Source organism: Moschus berezovskii, chromosome 2, assembly GCF_049115385.1.
Source record: "Moschus berezovskii isolate FMDL1 chromosome 2, NW_MosBer_1.0, whole genome shotgun sequence".
Taxonomy (NCBI): Eukaryota; Metazoa; Chordata; class Mammalia; order Artiodactyla; family Moschidae; genus Moschus; species Moschus berezovskii.
Genome location: NC_142461.1, coordinates 36929153 through 36954055, shown reverse-complemented (window position 1 = coordinate 36954055; position 24903 = coordinate 36929153). Strand labels below are relative to the sequence as shown.

At 40.0% G+C, this 24903-nt stretch overlaps 1 protein-coding gene across 2 annotated transcripts in view; it reads right to left on the bottom strand.

The window, feature by feature from the left end:
• ERBB4 (erb-b2 receptor tyrosine kinase 4) overlaps positions 1-24903 on the bottom strand; it is a 1317642-nt gene that overhangs the window by 230797 nt on the left and 1061942 nt on the right. For both annotated transcript variants that reach the window (XM_055398441.2, XM_055398442.2), the window contains 2 exons: positions 19646-19768; positions 15827-15925 (listed from right to left, as the gene is read on the bottom strand). In XM_055398441.2, coding sequence (XP_055254416.1) covers positions 15827-15925; positions 19646-19768 — 222 coding nt within the window. The remainder of the gene's footprint in view (positions 1-15826; positions 15926-19645; positions 19769-24903) is intronic.

The window sequence follows — 24903 nt, the reverse complement described above, 5'->3', positions numbered from 1 at the left end:
TGCTTCCTAAGCAGGCACTATAGGAAAAGGACTAGGGGGCAGCAGCATGTGCTTAGAGAACTGGGTGTTTGAAGTAGTGATTTGAGATGTGATGTCATTTCAGGCCAAGTTCTCTATAACTAGTAGGGCATGAACAAGGGCCAATGAAATAAACCCTAAGAGAAGTGATTTACTCTAGTTACTGGCACACTTTTTTCTTTTCAGTAGAATTTCAGAAGTCTAAATTCTGTTTCTAATGGAGTTATGGAATCTCTTTCTGAAGAGACTGGTTTACTTTTAGAGGAGAAGTAACTATCCAAATCATTTCTTAATTACTTTAGCAATAATTTTTCTTTAAGGTAAAAAGGAATGAATAGACCAATTTTTCAAAATCATGCCGGGGTATAGAATCCTGTGACATCTAAGGCAGTGGGCCTTTAAAAAAACGGAAATTTATATTTTTCACGTCTGAAATGAATGGTGTTCATATATGCAAATAAGTAAAGTCTATAAGGCCCAGAGGTATAATTTAATTAAATTATATGCATTAAAAAATCCACTATTAATATAATACAGGGTCTAGCTAAGAGTTACTGTCAACTATGTGAAGCCATATTTATGAAAATACTGTAATGTGAAAATAATGTTATAGAACAAAATATCTTTGCAAAATGTTTTATAAATCTGCTACAATCTAGGAGAAAATGGAAACCTTACCAAAAATTCTGTCTCCTCATCCCACTAATATGACATCAGCTAGAGATGAAGGACGGGCTTCCCTTGTGGCTCACCTAGTAAAGAATCTGCTTGCAATGCGGAAGACCTGGGTTTGATCCCTGGATCGGGAAAATCCCTTAGAAGGACTGATGCTGAAGCTGCAATTCCAATACTCTGGCTACCTGATGTGAAGAACTGACTCATCTGAATAGACCTTGATGCTAGGAAAGAATGAAGGTGGGAGGAGAAGGGGACAACAGAGGATGAGATGGTGGGATGGTATCACTGACTCAACCTTGGAGTTTGAGTAAACTCCAGGAGTTGGTGATGGACAGGGAGGCCTGGAGTGCTGTAGTCCATGGGATCACAAAGAGTCAGACATGACTGAGGGACTGAACTGAGAGTTGAAGGCCAGGGAAGCCTGGCATGCTACAGTCCATGGGGTCCCAAAGGGTCAGACACAACTTAATGACTGAACAAAAACAAGAGTTGAAATAACTCCCACTAACACTGCATATCATAAAGATGATACAAAGGAGAGTAACAGAGAAACACAATTCTCACAGACACATCTTGAGAAAAGAATAAAATGACTGATGTATAAGATAAATAAATGCTCCTATTGCATATGGAGAAGAAAACTAGCTATTTTCCTTTTAACAAGAAAATAACCATTTACACAATAAGTTGACTCTTCTGAAACATATCTCATTGCAGTACCTTTTCATGAATTATATGGGTGATTTGGCAGGGAAGCTGAAACTGAAGCCAAGAAGATTCCAGTGAACCCTAACCTGAAGTATTATTGATCAGTCACTGGAACTTAGGATAATTACAGCAATTTTTTATCCAAAGATTAGCTTTCTCTAAGAAAATAAATGAATTAAGTAAAACATTTAAAAACATATGCACTTCCTAAACAAATAAAATAATGTCAAATGATAGTGGACTTAAATATCAGGGGAGACAAACAAAAAGAAGAACAGAGTGGTGGAAGCTCAGATAAACTCAAGAGTCTGTCTGATTTGACCAGACCATGGTCTTCAATTCCAGGGATCCTGCTCATTAGCATCATTTAAAAAGTATATGTTATGCATCATTTAATGCATTTTTTTTTAAGTAAAAGAGAGAGACAAACAAAACAAAAAATATCTGTGCTTTCCCAATGAACTGGTGCTGTTTAAAACAAGAACTAGGAGAAGTGTATTAATGGAGGCATTCTTCTTAAGAAGGTGGACCTTAATAGTCATTTTCTTAATGTTCAATATGATCTTCTTTTATGGGAATGAAGAATGTACTGGCCATTCACTAGAAATGTGTTATTATCATTATTATGAATCCATTAGACATACTCAGGTGAGCTGACTAATAACCTTGTGACCAAACCCTCCTCTTGCTTTTAGTGTATTATTTAATAGAATACAAATTGCTCCTTACTTATTTTTGCCTAAGGTAAAAATTCTAAGGAAATATAAAAGGCCTTTCCTTTGCCCTTGGATATCAATAGAAGTAGTAGTTGCAATGAATTTTGAGTGTTAAGTTGCTGCATGTGTGTCATTTATTGTAACAAGTAAGGCACAGCTATATCTGATGAGCCTAGTAGCAGTAATTATTGAATCTAGAATATTCTACCCTCAATGTAAAGTAGCAGGGAAGGAGGGCAGAACAAAAGTCTTGTTGTTGCGGTTGTTTAGTCACTAAGTTGTGTCTGACTCTCTGCAGCCCCATGGACTGTAGCCCACACCAGGGTCCTCTGTCCGTGGAATTTTCCAAGCAAGAATACTAGAGTGGGTTTCTATTCCCTTCTCTAAGTGATCTTCGCCACCCAGGGATCTAAGCTGTGTCTCCCACACTGGCAGGCAGATTCTTTAGACCACTGAGCCACCAGAGAAGCCCAGCAAAAAGGTCTAATGCTTAATGTTAGGTAGGTAGAATAGGAAAAAGGAGTCTGGGAGGCCAAACACAGCAGAAGCCCAACTCGGTGAAAGCTCCGGTGGTGGAAACGGAATGCAAAGAAAACCCAGCGCTGGGGAAGTGACAAGAAGCCCAGTGTGCTGGAAATGGGGACAGCAAAAAAACAAACTCAACAGAAAGCTCACATGTCTCAGTCTCAGATTCCAGAAGACCTCCAGTCGGGGTAGGAAGTCCTCAACCCTATAGCTGGAAGGATATATGGCTAAGAAAATCTTATTTCCTTTACAATCTCTTGTTTCTTGTTTCCTCGAATCCACCACGAACAGGCAAGTGACAGTGGATGCAGCTGAGGGACTCTGGCATGGGCTACTCCTCAGTGTGTCCCAAAGGCTCCACTATCTGCTGGGCCCCAGTAGCTGTTGCCTAAGTGGGTGGGGGGTTCATCTGTCCTTAATCTTCTTTATGCCAAGGATCAGACCAATGAAAACTGTGAGCACAGGTCAGGTAGTTAGCAGATTTTCTGGCAGGTTATGAAGGGGATTCCTCAGCACGTTTTTCCCACTGCTTTTACCTCCCGTCCATCCTTCAGCTCTTCTCTCCCGGAACTTGAGCCCAGCCAAAACCCATGGTGCCTGGCTTCAGGACCTAATAAAGCATGTCTCATTCCAAAAATTCAGTGAGAGACACAGCGACAGGTAAGAGGTGTGTTGTTCAGATTCAGAGAGAAGCATACTCCACAGGGTGTGGGCCATCATAGAGGAGTGCAGCGGCCATGGAATGTGGTGTGGTTAGTCTCCCCCCCAGCCCCCCAACTGGGTGATTTCATATGCTAATGAGTGGGAGGATCATTCCCCCAATTGGAATGTTCCCCAATTGTTTTGACAGTTTGTCTTCATTTTGACAGTGCCTTGGAACTGTCCTGGCACCTCTGGTGTGTCACTCAGTTTGCAGATTGAGGATCAATGGGTTTAACTGAATTTGACTTGTCGTCTGGGACCTATTTGATTTTAATTGGTTTCTGTTATGCACTTGGGCTCTGTCATTCTTTCAAAAGTTGTGCTCTGCCCCCTTCCCTCCAGTTTCATGCTCTTTTCTGGAGCCCTGTCCAGGCCCACAATGTTGCCTCTACAATCTTCTGGAGGGAAAACTAGAAATCAGCTGTGCTAGGAGGGAAATACTGTATGATATCCAAACTCTCTAGATATTCAGGGCTTCATCTTCCATGTTTCCTACAACATGTGCAACAATAGCATCTCTCAGTGAACCCACTAGGGCAGGTGATAGGCACACAATGCCTGCTAGAAGTCCAACTCTGGGCAGTTGGGCTTCCAGGGATAATATTTACCACTTTGGGAATTAGCCCGGCAGGCCATTTGGCCCAAACCCTTACCACATTTCTAAAGTTACAAACACACCCCTGGATCAAATCTCTACTCCATTTTAATGGAGCATCTCATCTCTTAATTTGTTCTTAAGTCACTTACTAACTCCTACAACCAGGATCCTGCCCCCTTGTGGGCAACATTGCTCCACCCCACTTACTATTAAAATACTCTTGATGCCCCTAACAGGACCAGATAACCCACTCCTTTGTCATTACTTCTGCTATTACCTAAATTAGATCTATGACAATGAAATGTTTACCACTGGATACACCCTAAACTGCTCTTAATGGAGGACTAGGGGAGGAAATCAATGACTTACATTCCCTCAGAGCAGTAAGAAGATAAGGCTTAGGGCTGATTAACAGGTTCCCGGTCTCAGGGCACAGGCTTGGATTGCTCTCCATCATGATATTGCTGGCAGACAAACCAGCAATAAGTTAAGATTACAACCCCTTAATCCTACCCAGCACTGGTCACGCTGGAGACCTTGGGAACACCCAACTACAGTCCAGGGGTCCCAGGAAGTCGACCTGCCTCGACCTGCCTAGGGATCTGGTCCTCAGAAGGAAGTCACGCCTCAGCCTGCTCAGGGATCCGCCAGTCCAGGGGTCCCAGGAGATCGACATGCCTCAACCTGCCCAGGGACCCAATTCTTGGGAGGCCAATATGCCTTGACCTGCCTGGGGATTCAATCTCCAGGAGGCTGTCACGCCTCAGCTTGCCTGGGGATATGCATCCTGACCCGGGGACAACTGGCTCTCAGGTTGCAACAGTACTGGGTAGGATAAGCTTCATAAAGACTCACCCCTAAGGAAGTCAACCCATGGAAATAGAAGGAAGCCTATTAGTCACGGGACTATGCCCGATCTCAGCAATAACTCAGGAGTCCAATGAGAACCCTGTTGCTTTCTGGAAAGTCTAAAAGAGGCCCTTCAAAAGCTTACCAATCTGGACTTAGACTCTTACGAGGGACAAAATAAAGGACAAATTCCTGTCCCAATGTGCATCAGACATCAGTATAAAGTTACAGCTCCAGCAGCAGGACCCTGCTGCCTCTTTAGGTGAGATGGTCCAAACAGCCACCAATACCTTTTATAACAGAGAATAGGAGAAGGAGGCCAAGGCCCAGGAAAGGGAGAGAAGGAGAGATAAGGTATGCCCAGATGTTGGTCACCCTACAGGGAAGCCTTATGCAAACCCTGAGTGTTTGAAGGAAAAGGCACAAGGCAAATGCCTAATCTGTAGACAGTCTCCTAAAATGGCTTGCTACAAATGCCATCAGTTGGGACAATGGGTGGCACTCTGCCCTCGGGACCCATGAGCCTCAAGGTCAAGCACCAGGCATTCCCTCAGGATGGTTCAACAGGACTGAAGCAGCCCACTCCAGCCAGCCTGCCTGCCACAGATAGCCATCACAGGACTGGAGCCAAGGGTGCAACTTGGTAGATCTGAGAAATTTTTGTTTGACACAGGGGCTACCTACTTTGTCCTGACTTCCTATTCTGGAGCCTTCTAAACCTGTACCATTCGGGGTGCTATAGGAAAAACAATTATTAAAAGATTCATCCAAGCACTTCTTAGTTGCTGGGATGGACAAATATTTTCCCATCAGTTTCTGGTATCCTACTCCCTTATTGGGAAGAGATATACTCACTAAATTGGGGACCACCCTTGTGATGGGAAGCTTTTTTAGCTCCTAGAGTCCTACAGCTTCTGGTTACTACTTGGGAACCCATTACACTCTGTCCAATAGGGAGGGACCAAAAGCTATGGGAGGACAAAATTAGCCCCCAGGTGTGGGCCCAGGGGACTCTTAGATGAGCCCACCATGCTAAACAGGTCATCATTTTCCTCCAAGATCCCACTTGGTTTCCAAACCGGAAACAATATCCCCTCAGAAGAGAAGCTCAGGAAGGACTATAGCCTCTAATAAATAAATTCCATGCCTGTGGGCTAATGGTCCCCACCAACTCACTGTGTAACACCCCAATCCTCCCTATAAAGAAAAAGCATGGGACCTGGTGAATGGCTCAAGATCTCCAGATCATAAATGAAGCTGTAGCCCTTCTCCATCCCACAGTATCCAATCTCTATGTAATCTTGGGAGAAATCCTGCACAGTACCAAGTGGTTTACAGTCTTGCATCTCAAAGATGGATTCTTTTGCATACCACTGGCTAAAGAATCCCAACAAATTTTTGTCTTCGAATAGGAGGCTTCAGGAGAAAAACACCAACAGATGACTTGGACAGTATTACCTCAGGGGTTCACAGATAGCCCCGACCTGTTTGGGCAGGCTCTTAGCCAGGATCTCCTAGATCTGGACCTGGGACCTAATAGGAAAATATTACAATACATAGATGACCTACAAATCTGCTCTCCAGATGAGAAAAATGCCCCAAAATATGCAATTCAGGTTCTAAACTTTTTGGCAGACAGGGGATATAAAGTTTCCTGTGCTAAGGCACAGATGGTTGAGACAAAAGTCACTTATCTGGGAGTTCAGATTATACATGGGTCCAGGAGACTGTCCTCTGATCAAGTACAAGGAATCCTTCAGTTTTGCGAGCTTTCCTGGGGCTAACTGGGTATATTAGAATCTGGATATCCAACTATGGTCTAATTGCCCAGCCCTTATATGAAAGCTTGAATAGATGGGATGCTTCAATCCCACTGATGTGGGGAACTCCTCAAAAAAAGGCAGAGACTACACTGAAACAAGCCTTAACGCAAGCACTGCCTTGAGGTTGCCAGACCCAGAAAAATCATTCCAACCTTGTGTCCATGAAAAAGACGGAATAGCCTTGGGAGTGTTAACTGCAAGGTTGGGACCTGAGCCCAGCCTGTAGCTTACTTATCCAAGAGACTTGACCCAACCACCCAAGGCTGGCCTCCCTGCCTCTGAAATCTTGCAACTGTTGTAATCCTGATAGAAGATGCTTCAAAACTCTCTTTTGGGGGTAAACTATTTTTACCAGCCACCAAGTGAAACAACTCCTAAGTAGGAGAGGCCATTTATGGAAGTCTGATCAAAAAATCCTCAGATATCAAGTAGTGCTGATGGAAAATCCAGCCCAGACTATATCCCCTTGTGAGGTTCTTAATTCAGCTGCCCTCCTGCCTACCCCCTAGGACTCTCTCCCCTTTCACTGTTTCCTAGAAACCTTGGACAACTGGACAAAATCCCAAGAGAGATTGTCAGAAGATCCTCTGACCAATCCTGAGGAAATCTGGTACACTGATGGAAGCAGCTTTGACTTGGATGGAAAAAGAAGAGTTGGGTATGCAGTAGTCTACAATTTTGAGACCATAGAGGCTAAACCTTTGAACAGATACTTCAGTCCAATTAGCTGAGCTCATAGCCCTGACTCGAGCTTTAGAGCTGGGAAAAGGAAAAAGAGTGGCCATTTATACTGACTACAAGTATGCCTTTCTGGTGATACATGCACATGCTGCTATTTGGAAAAAAGGAGGTCACTTGACCACCCGAGGGTCCCCATTCAAATATGGTGATCAAATGCTTAGGTTCTTGAAGGCAGTTCATCTGCCCGCTGAGGTTCAGGTTCCCACTATAAAGGACACCAAAAAGGGAGCACAGAAGTAGCACGAGGGAACCAAGTAGCTGATCAGGCAGCTAAGAGAGCAGCCTTACAGAATAATGACCTAACAGGAACCTTAGTTCCACAGACTAATTTACCAGAAACTCCTTCACATCTTGAAGGTGAGACCTTAAAACTAAGCATTCAAGATCATATGGGGTGGTTCCAAAAGGAGGAACTCTTTTTTCTCCCTGGGAACCTCCAATGGAAGTTGGTTAATTCCTTACATGCCACCACTCATCTAGGGGAAAAGGCCCTCCAAAGATGACCAGAAAGGTCCTTCAGAGGAACAGGCCTCCAAATGACTATAAGGCAAGTGGTCTCCTCTTGTCCCACTTGCCAATTAAACACGCTGCAAAGAGCTTGAAGACCCCAGCTGGCCCAGCCCATCCAACAACATGGGACCTACTCAGGAGCAATTGGCAGATGGACTTCACCCAGATGCCAGTTTCTCAAGGGTATAAATACCTATTAGTCATTATAAATACATTCACAGGATGGATTGAAGGCTTTCTCACATGGAGTGAGAAGGTTGAGGAACTGGTTAAAAAAACTGTTCCATGAAATCATTCCAAGATTTGGTCTATCCAGGTCATTACAAAGTGACAATGGGACATCATTTACTTCTAAGGTCACCCAAGGGGTCTTTAAAGCATTCAGTCAGTTCAGTCGCTCAGTTATGTCTGACTCTTTGCGACCCCATGAATCGCAGTATGCTAGGCCTCCCTGTCTATCACCAACTCCTGGAGTTCACTCAAACTCATGTCCATCGAGTCAGTGATGCCATCCAGCCATCTCATCCTCTGTCATCCCATTCTCCTCCTGCCACCAATCCCTCCAAGCATCAGGGTCTTTTCCAGTGAGTCAACTCTTCGCATGAGGTGGCCAAAGTATTGGAGTTTCAGCTTTAGCATCAGTCCTTCCAATGAACACCTAGGACTAATCTCCTTTAGAATGGACGGGTTGGATGTCCTTGCAGTCCAAGGGACTCTCAAGAGTCTTCTCCAACACCACAGTTCAAAAGCATCAATTCTTTGGCACTCAGCTTTCTTAACAGTCCCACTCTCACTTCTAACATGACCACTGGAAAAACCATAGCCTTGACTAGACGGACCTTTGTTGGCAAAGTAATGTCTCTGCTTTTTACTATGCTATCTAGGTTGGTCATAACTTTCTTTCCAAGGAGTAAGGCTCTTTTAATTTCATGACTGCAATCACCATCTGCAGTGATTTTGGAGCCCCCCAAAATAAAGTCTGATACTGTTTCCACTGTTTCTCCATCTATTTCCCATGAAGTGATGGGACCAGATGCCATGATCTTAGTTTTCTGAAGGTTGAGCTTTAAGCCAACTTTTTCACTCTCCTCTTACACTTTCCTCAAGCGGCTCTTTAGTTCCTCTTCACTTTCTGCCATAAGGGTGGTGTCATCTGCATATCTGAGGTTATTGATATTTCTCCCGGCAATCTTGATTCCAACTTGTGCTTCCTCCAGCCCAGCGTTCCTCATGATGTACTCTGCATATAAGTTAAATAAGCAGGGTGACAGTATACAGCCTTGACGTACTCCTTTTCCTAGTTGGAACCAGTCCATTGTTCCATGTCCAGTTCTAACTGTTGCTTCCTGACCTGCATACAGGTTTCTCAAGAGGCAGGTCAGGTGGTCTGGTATTCCCATCTCTTTCAGAATTTTCCACAGTTTCTTGTGATCCACACAGTCAAAGGCTTTGGCATAGTCAGTAAAGCAGAAATTGATGTTTTTCTGGAACTCTCTTGCTTTTTCCATGATTCAGCCGATATTGGCAATTTTATCTCTGGTTCCTCTGCCTTTTCTAAAACCATCTTGGACATTACCTATTATCTCCATCGTGTCTGGAAGCCTCAGTCTTCAGGAAAAGTAGAAAGAGCCAACCAATTCTTAAAATCAGCAATAAAAAAGACAACCCAGGAGACCTCCCTGGGATGGAAGGAGGCTTTACTAATGGCTCTCCTCTGCACCCGTATTGCCCCTAAGGAACAGACTGGTCTTAGTCCTTATGAGATGCTATATGGGACATCTTTTGTTTATATCAATGATCTCTTCCTAGACCCAGAAGCTCAGACTCTCTGGACTTATACCATGGCCATTGGGCAATTCCAACAGGATGTATGCTTGTGGGGTGTCAACCAGGGTCAAAAGTTTCTAAAGAGTCACCATTATATGCTCCAGGGATGTAAGGCCTAATTAAAGTCTGGAAAGATGGGTCCACAAAGGCTCAACTCCAGCCCACATGGAAGTCCCTTACCCTGTAATACTTTCTACCCACAGCAGTCAAGATACCAGGATATGACTTCTGGATTCACTACTCATGAGTCAAGCCATGGAAGAAAACAGAAGAGGACACTCAATACACCTGTGAACCCCTGGGAGATCTCAGATACCTATTCAGAACTACAAATGAGTTCCATTCTAAGGAATACCCCCAAAATTAAGTTTCTGGGATAATATTTCTTAGCTCTAAATAGTCAACACAGCTTGGCAGGGGTTGTACTCCAAAACAGACGAGATAGATCTCCTGATCCCTGAAAAAGGAGAAACTTGAGCCACCTTGAATGAGATGTGTTGTTTCTAGGTAAATACCTCCAGCTAAGCAAAAGAAAGTCTCACAGTCCTCAAGAAAAACATTCAGACCCTACAGAATCTCAAAGAAAGAGCTGGAGAGTTCATGAGGTAGCTGTAGTCTCTTTGGGGGATCCTTCTCCTGGTAGGGGAAATTTGGATTTGGCTAATACACCTACTAATCCTTGTTATCACAAGGATGTTATCAGCATCACACTGATGCTGCTTATGATTGCTCCATGTATTATCAACTGTCTAACCCGTTTTGTCCCTGCCCAGGTCAACAAGCTACAACATGCAGCACCAGTTCAACAAGGATATATAAAGCCAACCAGGGAAAATATCACTCACCCTTAGATGGACACCGCTATAAGGACTCTGAGGCTTGAGACTAGCAAGAGGGGGAGGCCTCATGCCCCTCGCCATCCCAGTTCAGCGGGAAGTAACCAGAGAAACCTTAACGCCCCTATTCCCAAAGAACTGGGCCTCCTATATTTTAATGGGAAAAGGTTAAGTAGTTATAATAGGAAAAAGGAGTCCAGAATGGCAGAGGCTAAAAGACAAAGAAGGGAAAAGCCTGCAAAAATAGAACAAAGGAAGGTTCGAGGACCTCAGGTGAAACAAACAGCCCTCTTGGCTAGCCAAATTTACATAGGGCAGGCTCAGGGATGAGGAGACAAATGTATAAGAGGGGAAGACTAGAAGAATTGAGGCCTCTCTTTTCTTCTCTTGACTTTTAGGTCAGCCTGTCCTCACTCCTCAAGGGTGTACTATCCTTTGTTTTTCCTAATAAAACTGAGATGTAACACTGGTTCATCCTTCGCTTCAAATTTTTGCTGAGATGAGACAGAACTGAGGAAATTACAAACTCCCCCAACTCTTCATATTCATAAATGTATTCAGTTTCTTTACAAAAGAAACTTTATTTTCCTCCTATAAAATGATACAAAGCACAGGCACACGTGCACACACTCACACATATATACACATATCTACAGAGCCAGTTTTCAAAAGAGACATGTAGCATGGACGCATTTACTCTTGTTTGAAAGTTATCCTTGGAATGTTCTTCCACTGTGCTGTACTTTAGTTGACTTTCTCCTGCCTTCCTTTGCCCAATGGCTTTCTCTTGCTATTGAAGCTTGTTTTGCCACATTCAGCAGGTAGGGCACGCAGGAGAATAAATGTGTTTCTCTTTCAGTATCCCTCAATCAAAGACTGACAGCTGGAGTCCTTCCATCACCTCCCTTGAACTTCAAGGAGAGTAACTATGAGGTGTATGTCCTACATGAGCTGCCAGAATCCCTCTAATGGAAAGAAACTCCAGTCACTCATGATGGCAGTTTGTTTTACTGATTCCCCTTTCTCATTTCCATTTCTCCTTACTGATGAGTCCCTCATCTCTAAAATAAACTGCTGCTGCTGCTGCTAAGTCGCTTCAGTCATGTCTGACTCTGTGCGACCCCATAGACATTAGCTCAACAGGCTCCCCCGTCCCTGGAATTTTCCAGGCAAGAACACAGGAGTAGGTTGCCATTTCCTTCTCCAATGCATGAAAGTGAAAAGTGAAAGGGAAGTCGCTCAGTCATGTCCGACGGTTAGCGACCCCATGGACTGCAGCCCACCAGGCTCCTCCATCCATGGGATTTTCCAGGCAAGAGTACTGGAGTGGGTTGCCATTGCCTTCTCCACTAAAATAAACTGCTGCTGCTGCTGCTAAGTCACTTCAGTCGTGTCCGACTCTGTGTGACCCCATAGACGGAAGCCCACCAGGCTCCCCCGTCCCTGGGATTCTCCAGGCAAGAACACTGGAGTGGGTTGCCAAACTAGTTTCACTCAAATCCTTGTTTCAGGGTCAGCTTCTGCTTCTGGAACAACTCAAACTAAGACATATGCCAAAAATGACTTTTAACTTAGTAAGTGTGAGAATATTTGCAATTTCAGCTCAATTCTTAGGTTCAAATTACAAACAACTTTGCTAACAAAGACCTTTTTATTGATATGTTATTTAAGCACTTACAACGTTCTATACACATAACAGATGAGCTAAAAACTTAGGTACGAAGGGTAGCTATGTGTTTGAACTAAAGTTATACCAGTCTACTTAAAATGCTTAATTCACCATTAATTTTGCCAATTCAGCTGTGTTTTAATCATTGTGAATCTCTCCTAGTGATATGAAAGAAGTTGAGAAAATGCTTGCTATCTATTGAAACTCTGCCAATAGCAGTCCATCAATCTGTTAATCTTCTAGCAACTATTCAGCAGGTAGGAAAAGTGCAGTCAAAATATTTTCCCTCATTTCTTTTTTTTTTCACTTTTAATAAGATGAGGCAATTTGAGTCTGTTGGTCACCAGATCCATCAACTAGCTAGGAAAATGATTCCTTTCATGGCTCAATCAGAGCCTCATCTAAATTTCAGCAGAAATCTATGACTTCAAGTTGCTATCCCTACTTCTGTTTCCATGGGAATAGACTTCAGATGAGGGAAAAGAAAAAAATGGATGGGGTTAGGAGCTTTCAAATAATCATTCAAAATCATGATGAGGTTTCCAGAGCTTCTTTCCTAGGTGATTATTCTGTAGCCTCTTAACCCCTTTTTGCCAATCTGTTTCCATGGAAATATGACAAAAATGGCTATCCAAGTTTCCAGCAGAGATTATTAGCATTCTTGTGAATTTCAGCTTTGGCTGCAGTCTAGACTGAGTAAGATCTTTCTATACCAGTTTTACATATTAACCTACACTGTGTCTACACATTGTCATTTTTACTTTGAAAGTTCCCTTCACAAATTTATACTTATGATCAAGATCAAATTGAGTGTGACATCACTGAAAAAGTCTTCAGTTTTACATATTAATATATGAATAACTACAGAGAGTGTCAGAATTTTTAGAGAGAAGAAGGAAGAATATTTAGTTACTGAATTCAACGTCTGTTAGATAGGTGTTGGTAGATATGCAACAAAGATCATTTTTATAATATTTAGCAATCAGTAAGACACAGCGCTGAAACTAAGCAGGACCCTGTGGGGCTCCTGGACCTGGGAGCCTTTTTGCTCAGCCTCCACAACTTTGCCTGAGTTCTAAAAGAGAGGTTCAAACAGTTGCTAATCAGAGAAGGGAGGGGATGCAGTGACAAGGGAGGAACAGCCCAGAAAAAATAGTGTAGCCTTGGGGCAGGGCCCTGTTTCCTCTCAAGAGATACACATAACAATATCTTTGAGCTCTTTACAGAATTAAGTTCAGTCACTCAGTCCTGTCTGATTCTTTGCAACCCCATGGACTGCAGCACACAATGCTTCCCTGTCCATCACCAACTCCCAGAGCTTGTTCAAACTCACGTCCATCGAGTCAGTGATGCCATCCAATCATCTTATCCTCTGTTGTCCCCTTCTCCTCCTGCATTCAATCTTTCCCAACATCAGGGACTTTTCCAATGAGTCAGTTTTTCGCATCAGGTGACCAAAGTACTGGAGCTTCAGCTTCAGCATCAGTCCTTCCAATGAATATTCAGGACTGATTTCCTTTAGGATTGACTGGTTTGATCTCTTTGCAGTACAAGGGACTCTCAACAGTCTTCTCCAACACCACAGTTCAAAAAAGAACAAAAACCTCCAACAAATGGAAGAGTAGCATTCTTCATTCCAGATAAAGGGAACTCAAAACTTTCAAGAGAGCAACTGAGGCCATATTAAAGGAATGCAGGCCCAGCATACACCCTAATTTTATCAGCAATTCCACCCTTAAACCACTGCTATAAAACTCTTCACTAAACCCTCCAGGTTGAGACAACCAATTTCAAGAGTGAAAGCCTGCTTTGTTCCCCTCTGCCTTGCAAAGCAATAAGCTATTCTTTTCTACTTCACCCAAACTCTGTCTTGGAGATTCGATTTTGCACTGATACAGGCAAGCAGGGGCTTTCTTAGGTGGTCCTAATGGAAAAGAACCCACCTGCCAATACATGAGACTCAGGTTCAATCCCTGAATCTGGAATATTTCCTGCAGAAGGCAATAGCAACCCACTCCAGTAATCTTACCTGGGAAACCCCATGGATAGAGAAGCCTGGTTGGCTATAGTCCATGGAGTCATAAAAGAGTCGGACACAACTTAAGGACTAAGTGACAATAACACTTTGAGCTTTCGGCAATCAACAATAATAAATAGAGCTTTCGGCATCAGCATCAATCAATCAGAGCAACTGGTTGGTTTCACTAAAATTATCAGCCCTATTATAAAAAAAACCAATAAGTTATTAAAAGTAGACCTATATAAGGTGGTTATAGCATTATACCCAAATAAATTATCCAGCACCACAAAGTGAGCTCCTATTAAACTTACAAAATAGCTTACAAGAGAAAAGGGTAGAAATGCATAGCAATTCATCTTTTTAAAAATCAGAGTGCATATACTTTCATATAAAGGTCATTTGAAAATCAAAATCATTCTTATTACTGAAGACATTATGCTAAAAGTTAGAGAAAGAATACATATGGGTCTTTGATAGTACCCCTGGCAAGATACCTTGTGTTGAATGTAAAAACAGCATGCTACATATCAAGTCTCATCTGTCGTACTTTCTGAAATTTGCTGAACAGCTCAATCTACAATTTTTGCTAGGGGAAATCAAAGTTCTGATTGACCTTATAAAGTACACTTATTCTTCAGAACTCCCTTACTATTCTATGAAAAAAGTGAAAGTCGCTCAGTTGTATTTGACTCGTTGGGACCCCATGGACTGGGGCCTGCCAGGCTCCTCTGTCCATGGGGATTCTCACGGAAAGAATACTGGAGTGGCTAGTTGTTCCCTTCTCCAGGGGATCTTCCCAACCCAGGAATCGAACCTAGGCCTCTCGCATTACAGGCGGATTCTTTACTGTCTGAGCCACCAGGGAAGCCCAAGAGTCCTAGAGTGGGTAGACTCTCCCTTCTCCAGCAGATCTTTCTGACCCGGGAATGGAACCAGGATCTCCACATTGAAGACAGATTCTTTACCCAGCTGAGCTACCAGCGAGCTATTCTATAGTTGGAGCATTTTACCTATGAGGTCTTGTCTTCAGAGTTTGAATTGAAAAAACCAAGCTTCAATGAGCAATTATCTGAGTTACTAGGTTCCTAATTTAAATTTAACGGCAACTATCGAAATTAATCTTGATTGATGTTTTCAACTAAATAGATCATAACAACAATAAAATAAAACAGTCTGGTTAATTTTTCAAATCATCATCACTACTCTCAAATGCAGTTTGGCACAGTGCTTAAACATATGGCCCTTGAGGGCAGGATTTGGTCTGTAGGCCAAACCTGGCCTTCAGCTTGCTCGTGTAAATAAATATTTACTGGAACACAGTCGTACTCATTCCTGAACTCTTTTTTTTTTTCAGTTGTCTATGGCTGATAATCTACCAAAAGGAAAGAGCTGAGTAGTTGCCACAAAGATCACATTGCAGGAAAAAGCTGTAATATTTATTCTCTGGTCTTTTAAGGAAAAGTTTTTTGACCCTTACTCAAGCCTTTAATTATAAGATTATGCCATTACAAGAGAAGACACTTTGAAGTTGGAGTCTTTTCTTTTTTTTAATTTTAAAAGTAGTCAATAATGGATAAAAACGTGATCGCCTGGTGTCTGTACTTACATCCATAAATTCCACATTGGCTTTGGGACCAGTTGTTTCATTAAGAATCTTAATAGCCACAGGAATCTTCACTGTTTCTCCTTCAGGGACCCAAATACCCTTTGTGGGGGAAAAATATCACATTAAATCTATATTAACACAGATACAACATTTAGATCAGACACAAAATTTGATTTAACCAGTCGTGCTTTCATTACCAGAAAATGAATCATATATGTATTCTGCTTTCAAGGTGTTTACACTATTATAAAATTCATTTGTATACATAAAAAAGGCTTTTAATAGTTAAACGAAAGAAAGAAAGAAAAAATCATTGAAATATATATAATAATAATATTTGACTTGGATGATATCAATTTCTTATGACTTTGAGAAGGCTGTTCTGATTTTTGAACTTCAGTTGTCTTATTTGTAATTTAGAAGACTGGGCTATGTAATGTTAGTGATTCTTCTCAACGTTAATATTATCTAATTATTCTGCAACTAAAAATACAATAAGATAAAAAAGCACGTTCTCATGTATCAAAATTCAGATTGATTTAAGAATTCATGTTCTAAGGTGACTTTTTAAGAATAAGTTTTAAAAGGCAAAAACTAAGGAGTATTGAACACATATTAATTTGTCTATATTATTTAATACTATGTATGTACCAAGGATTTTTATTATTTCTAAAGTAATATAAAATATTTACATCAGTCATTGCAAGTTTTCTTTTCCTATAGAAATATAATTATAATATGAACAACATCTATGTATTGTGGGAAAGTATAAAATAGGTAGAGTTTGATTAAAGTATAATGTTATGTTAAATAACAGCATTTCTGGGTAAACAATTCAACCATTTAACTGAGGACAATGATCCTGATAATATAGGAATGCGTGAAATATACAAGAACATTTTTTAAGTGTATCCTTCCAAAGGCACACAGAAGCAGATATGAGTCTACATGTAAAAAAATATCTTAAATTTAAATTATTAGCCTTGACATCAAAAACATCTTCAAAGGACAGTTTGAACATTAAAATGAAAGGAAGAGAACAGCTCCACTTCCTGTTTTTCTTAATACCATTTGCTTGTAATTATAAAGATTTTTGAAATTTTTTCACATAGTACTTCTATGCTAAAATAAATATATGTTACCCAAAGTGGTAATAACATAAGAGAAGATAGAAACATAGGAATTATTAAAAAGTCAAAATAATAAAGAAAAAAAAGACTTAAAACTTTAGAAGTGAATTTAATAGTGAATGGGGAAATCCATCTGTCAAATGAGGAATAATAGGCCAAACTTCCTATGGTACAATTAAAAAAAAATTATTAGTGTAGAAATGGAGGGGGAAAAGCCCAAGGCCTGATTTCTTATTGATGTTACTAAAGTGGAGAACAAGCTTACCATTACTCAATAAAGTAACATGAGAAGCAGTTACCTTATAAAGATACATAATCAATATGAAAATATCTCTAAAGTACACTTTCAAAATAAGAAATTCACTGCAAATTAATTTTCACTGCTTTCAAAATAAGTATAGTCATATAGTCATTATTTTCTAGGCCCCTGTGATCAAAATTCAACTATGTTGATATCTATGATATTGGTTCAAATATTTTATGTTTAAGCACAGCATTACTCCAAGCAGATGGAAAAAATTAAGTGGTAATTGGTTAGGCAAATTTGCATTTCTGTGGTCAAGAATTATTCTTTATAGTTTAAGATAGCATGTCCTCGTAAGAACTAACAATTTTAATTAAAACTTTAAGGTCAACCATACATACTGTAGGCATAAAATTTAAACATACTTATGGAACTTTCAAAAAGCTTTTAACAGAAGTAATTTCAATAAGTGTACACCACTCTTGGACAATGGGCAAATAAGTGTTTCTAATAAAAAATTATTAATAAGACTTTATTATCAAATGTCTAAATGATTAATATTTTTCCCTGCTGAGATGACTAGACATTTGGTCTTGAGTTATACAGTATTCATGATTTACAATAAAATTCAATTTCCAGACCATATCATCTTTAAAAACATAAGGGTGATTATATGCCAGGTACATTTCAAGATTGAGTTACTTTTAAAATGGAAGTCCGTATTTTTCTAATGTGATATAATTAGAGAAATAGATAAGACAGTTTGTGTCTCTGAACATACAAAGATTTTGAAGACCAGAAAGTACCAAGTCAGCTAACAATTTCAAATTTAACTGAACAAAATATGCAGAACAGGAGATTTAGAAACATCTGCATTTGACCATAGCATTAAAGTTTTATTTTAAAGAGATGAGATTATTTTTGGTAAATTCAGGAGAGAAAATTAAGGTTTATATTCCAATTATTAATAACTTCCATTAAATAATTCTGCTTTAAATATAAAAACAACATCTTAAGATGCAAAATTCTTAAGATCTAACCTATTTTAGCTGATATATTTGGAAAAATGTAAGTTTGCATATCGCTTTAAGAAATTTGTCAAAGCAAATTTTGGTAATTGAGGTAATGGACATTACAAAAGGATTTAGTATTATCCCAACAGAGTTTCCTATTCTTGTTATTTACAATTAAAAATAAATTTCACCACAATTAACCTTGGGTTTGGCCTTTGAATTGGTTTTGTAATTAAGTTAAATAAGTAAACATACAAATGCCTTCATTTGAACTCTCCTTTCCAGAAATATCTCTCTTATTTAAAACCCTTGATGTTACTCTCTCCTTCTATATAACCTGAACTTTACAAAGTCACTTTTTTAGTTTGCACATAATGGTGAAGACATTAAAACTGGAAATTATCTGTTAAATTATAAATGTTATAAGGTAGGCAAAAAAGTGCTTTAGAAACTAGTTTTATTAACACATCAATGTATATCTGTGTGTTCTGAAGAGATGGGCTAGTAGGGTTTTTGGATTGTTGATTAAAAAAATGCGCAACGTGAGAGGTGCAACTAAGTTTTTTGGGGGCAAAATGAGGACTGAAGCCCAGATAGAGCACCTCAAATAGCTCTAACAAACTGCTCCAGAGCGGGAAGGTCAGTATTTATGTGATTTTGGTGGAGAGAGAGTACATGCAATTGAGCACATATTTTTCCAGAAGATTTCTGCTAGTCTCATGAAGCCTTTTGCTAGTCATGAGTAACAGTCATCATTCTGAAGCATTTTAGTACTTTTCTACATATGAGGAGATGTAAGAACTGGGTTCATAAAATCGGCTCCTGAAAATACCTACCCGAAGACCTGTTCTGCCAGTTTTTCCCTGAGCACAGAGTGCCTCATTTCTGTTCTCCACCCTAAACTCCTTTCAGGGGATGCTGAAAATCAGCAGCACATGACTTAATGCTTGTAGAGGTAAATATCAAGTGTTCATGGCAAGTGCCAATTTGTAGTTGACAGGATCAAAGAGAAGAGCAAAGAAAGAAGAGCACATTGCCTAAGTCTGTCTAGGATATTTCCCTGCGTAGGGGCAAAGGTAAATGGGTTGGATCTGTATATTCTGAAATAAGGACAAATGTGCCAAAGGCAGATGATATCAAAAGGAACTCAGAAGATAGAGAGAAAGAACCACATTTTGGCTTTGCATCAGTTTCCTGATTTTCCATGACTGCCTCAAACCCATCTTGGTCAATAAAAATTAATGAATTCATTTGTGTAGCAACTTCTCAATATTGTAAAGATTCTTTTTGCAGAATATTAAAAAGGAAATTGGAAAAAAAATAATAAAAAAAAGGAAATTGGGTTGGCTAGAACAATAACTCTGGCTATTATTTAAAACAAGTATGAAACAAAACTGAAACTAACTGATGGTATGTGTTATTTTCTACTTACTTTATAAACAGTTCCAAAAGCACCTGAGCCAAGTACTTTCACTCGTTTGAGCTCAGTTTCTTTCAAAATACGAAGTTGAGCTTGATTGGGTGCTGTTCCACTGGGAGTTAAGGGTTCTACCAGCTACAAAGCAAAATAAAAATAAAAAATACAGGTTATACACCTTTCAATCCAATAATCAGTGTTCCTCTCTCTGTCTGGTTTGCTTTCTCACACGTAAAACACACACACAAACCCATTTTACATCAACAAACAATATGTATATAAAATGTACCACTCAGCATTCCTCTAACCCTACTATTTCTCTTTTGATGCTCTTTACCTGGTTGAACACAAGTAACAAGTATATACCTTGAGGTCTACTAGTCTAAGGGATTTTTTCCCCCCATTTTTTAATAGAAATCTGGAGACTAATATCAATCCTTGCTGAGGTAGGCATTCTGGTGAGGGCTAGGGGGACAAGAGCCAAGGGGGGTGGCACCCAGAGCTGCCAGTCTTCCCTGTTTCAAGGCCCAGGCTCTGTTCACTCCCCCAACTACCAGGCAGGTTCCCTGTGGAACAGGATCTCTGTGACCCAGGGTCCCAGTCCTGAGACAGAGCAGCTGAGTCTCCAGGAGGAGACACAGAGCCAGGATTGGCAATTCAGAGCACCCAGGCCACCAACCCCACCAGACTGATCTCTCATTATTATCCCCAAAACTGCCCCTCTTCAGGTCTTCACCTCAGGGGCCTTCAAATCAGAGACTTGGACATCATTCTTGACATCTCCTCAGCATCCCATCCCACCCATCACTGTGTCTGGGGTTCTGCCTCCTAAGTATTTCTGGGGTTTGTTTCAGGACTCCTGGAGGATTCTCTCACTCCCTTGCTTCATGGACCTCCTTCCCTGGCCAAGGGCATGGCCCTAGGGCCCTCAGGATGGAGCCCATGACCAATCAGTTACTGGCCTACCAATTAAGGCCTCTCAGACTTCAGGATGCTCACCAACTGCCTGTTTTTACTTCCTCTGCTACACAGGACAGGAGAAGGCGATGGCACCCCACTCCAGTACTCTTGCCTGGAAGATCCCATGGACGAAGAAGCCTGGTGGGCTGCGTCCATGGGGTCGCTAAGAGTCAGACACAACTGAGCGACTTCACTTTCACGCATCAGAGAAGGAAATGGCAACCCACTCCAGTGTTCTTGCCTGGAGAATCCCAGGGACGGCAAAGCCTGGTGGGCTGCCGTCTACGGGGTCACACAGAGTTGGACACGACTGAAGCGACTTAGCAGCAGCAGCAGCAGAGACTAATAAAGGGCTTTTAATTCTACTTCATGTTCCTTCTTTTGGACAACTTCAGCTAAGGTTCAGAGATTTTACTTATGCAACTGTACTCTATCAAAGTCTTTTTTTTTTAATTTCAGGAAATTTAATACAAAAATTAAATAATTTTCTTTAATAATTAAAAAAGCTACCTCTTTTAGCATTTACTATCTTTACCAAGGAAGTCAGGGCAGATACATAAAAAAAGAAAAAACAAGCTAGCACATTGTCAATTAACGAACAGTGTTTCTAAATTTTTCATGTACATTTAAATTACTGGAGGGTTTTGTTAAAATGCAGATTTTGGTTCAGTAGTTCTGGATTTGGGGCTGAAACCTTCCTTTTTACAGAACTCTTGAAGATGCTTCTTTATGATGTTGGTCCTTGAACACATTTTAAGCAACAAGGCCCTAGAATACCTTCCAGGTTAAAAATTCTAAAATTCTATGAATTGATTCTAGATCATAAATGAATGCTATGGAATGAAGAGGAATAAATTAACAAAGGGGGAATGAGGTTTGTTTTTTTGGCTTCCTAAAAGGAGGTAGACTTTAAAACTCGTCTTGAGATAATAAACATGGATGGACATGGGGGAGGACACTCACCAAGAACAGTTTAGACACAACCTCGGGAAGAAGGAGGAAGGCGTGGAAGAGATTAACACAGAGACAGGGACAGGTCTGAAGGGTGAAACTAGGGTGGGCGATGCCAGATCCTGGAGTGGGCTGGTTATGGCCAAAGGGGTAAAATTAAGCAGATAATTTTAGATGTCATAGTTTAGATGCCATTGCCAGAGAGAATGGGTAAGCAGGAGAAATGTATGTAAATGTGTGCCAATTTCTTATGTGAAGAACAGCGACAAAAGAGAGACTCCAGATACACATAGTCTATACTGAATGTTAAAATTTTAGAAATTAACCTATGCATGAGGGAAAAAGCAAGTGAGACAAATAAGAGCTTCTTCTTTTTTCTTTTTTTTAAAGTTAATAAAGGAACTAAACTTTAAATACAGACAAATAGCTTGTTCTTTCTCAGCGTAAGGAAATAATTAAGGGCTACTCCTACTCACATTGTCTTGAAAACCACCACACTATTTCAAAATGTCTGTTTACAAGGCTAACTGCAGTGTGGTCCTCCAACTTGGTTATTATTATAATGCTCCTGTGAACATCATGGTCTACTTAATTAGCTGAACAGGATCATGAATATAAGTAAAGGTTAGGAATAGTTAGCAAGAATTTGGGGAAAATGATAAAAAATATCAATAAAATTAGGCTTTTTTAACAGTTTGACAATACACTTCTATTTCGTTTTCAAATTTAAATTGTAGTAATGCATATAACTGCATTCAAGTCACATAAATCTCAGAAAGAATCACACAAGTTTTTATTAAACCTGAAAATAAAATCTCCTGCAGAGGATCCTCTTCATTTGAATCCTGCTGTGCAGAATTTGTTTGGTAGATTTTGATATATATACTATGTGTATACTAAGAGACTTTTATAAATTATTTTTTAAATCACATGTAAAAGTCATAAAAAATCATATGTAAACTTGGAACTGGATTTTTTTGCACTTTGGGTTAGATACACTTAACATATATGTGTGTGTGTGTGTGTGTGTGTGTGTGTGTACGTGAACTCTATACATAGACATGGGCCTCCCAGGTTGCCCTAGCGGTAAAGAAACTGTCTGCCATTACAGAAGACGTAAGAGATGTGGGTTTGATTCCTTAGGTTGGGAAGATCCCCTGGAGGAGGGCATGGCAATCCATTCCAGTGTTTTTGCCTAGAGAATCCCATGGACAGAGAAGCCTGGCAGGCTACAATCTACAGGGTTGCAAAGAGTCTGACACGACTGAAGCGACTTATCACATAGCATATATAGACCTATACAAGGAAATAATTTCATATTTTGAAAACTTCTCAATCCTACCTGAGACATTTAGTCCTCTGCAATTTTCTTAAGTTTCATTCAATTTTTTTTTTACAAACACATTTTTTCCCAGGAATTTGAGCATTATATCATTAAAAGAAGCATAGTTTTATTTTGTGATGCAGTATGATAGAAAGTTTAAATCTGTGGGTTTTTATACCATTGCTGCCACTCATTAGCTTAAATGCAACTTATCCTTCCTGGCCCTTCATTTCACATCTGTAAAGTTGGTGTAGCAATAATTACCTTAGAAGATTGTTAAAGGATAAAATAGTATATAGCATAGATGAAAAATTTTGGAACGATATCTGCCATAATATAGGCAACAAATCTGTCACTTCAAGGGATAGGACTGTCTCTCATTAATATACTTTTAAATTACAGCGTCTATAAAAGCATTAAGCTTATCTGCATCTCAATAAATGTACGTTAAAAAAAGATTTCTTTCTTTTATATATGCAACAGAAATAGACACTGTGGAGGAAAATGATTTTGGGAAAGTGTATTAATTTTAAAAACCTTCCAAATGCACATCAGGTTTTAACGACTTTCACCTCTGAGGCAAGAGTTCTTGCTTCAGTAATTGAGAATTTAAGTTGATCCTCTTAAGAATTCCTCTTCTGTTTAGATGGTAGAAAATCATATTTATTTTTACTGAGAGAAATATGGGAATTCAACAATAATCTAATTTTGCCCTAAGTGATAACTTTCTGTTTAAAAAAAAATAGAAAGTGAAAGTGAAGTTGCTCAGTCATGTCCGACTCTTAGCGACCCCATGGACTGCAGCCCACCAGGCTTCTCCATCCCTGGGATTCTCTGGGCAAGAACACTGGAGTGGGTTGCCATTTCCTTCTCAAAAAAAAAAAAAAAAATAGAATATACTTACAAATCCAATTAGTGTGCATTTATTTAGTAATGAAATGCCAATTTGATGGACATTCTTAGAAAGCACCGTATTAATAAAACAAGACAACTCTTTTCATAGCAATGAGCCTTTCCTACACAAGGTTAAGAGACAGAATTTGTCTATTTATTCAAGGACCTAAATATCCACTGCTATACCAAACCTTCCATTCTTCTTCAATTCTAGTTTACTTACTTCACTTTTCAAGATTCTCTCAGCGACTGCTCCAAACTGGCCATATGAGAGAATTCTGCCTGCCAAACTTTTATTCATGTTCACACGTACAAAGCTGAAAGTGATCACGTTGGGCCTTCTGCATCATCCAGCTTAAGTAGAAAGTGTTACTACGTTCACTCTGTGCCTATAACTGACTACTTAATGCCTGAACAAGTCTAGTGATAAGACAGCCCATTCTAATCTCAGATAACTTCCACCATTAGAAAGTATTTCCTTACACGTAGCTGTATGCTGTATACTAGCTTTCTGAAACTGTCACATATTTCTTCTATCTAGATTCAACTTCTAGGGGGAAAGAGCTAAAATTTAATTTATTATCAGTGTGAGAAACTTATGAATGAACGAATATTCCCATTCCTGTCAGTGTTAAGAGGAAGTCAGACTGTTACACCGACAGAAAGCAATCGCAGAGAAGGCTGTCTCAGTACAGATTTGCTCTTAATTGTTCAGACAGGCATGGGTATGCGTATCGGAAGACAGAGGTAGGAGTTAAGTTGAGAAAGCTACGGTAACACACATTCTTCTGCAATTGCTTTCCCTCTGATAGCCTGCATGCTGAAAATGATCATCTTGCATGCCAGAAAACTCAGTGTGGCAATGTAAAAGAAATTATAATATTTTATGGGTAATTTATATATTCACAATAACTAACATGCACAATATTAAATGTATAGTGTGGGAAGGTCTAAGCTTTATCCTGAAGCTCGTCTTTTCACTGCTGCTATAATGGGATCAATGGCTACCCACTGAATGACCCTTAATTAAAGCATAAATTGCTTGCCGATCTAGCTTTATTTTAGCGAAAATAATCCTATCTCTTGCTAACATTTTTCTAGTTCTGTTACGAAGATATCTTCTTACTCTGATATTTTCTGGATC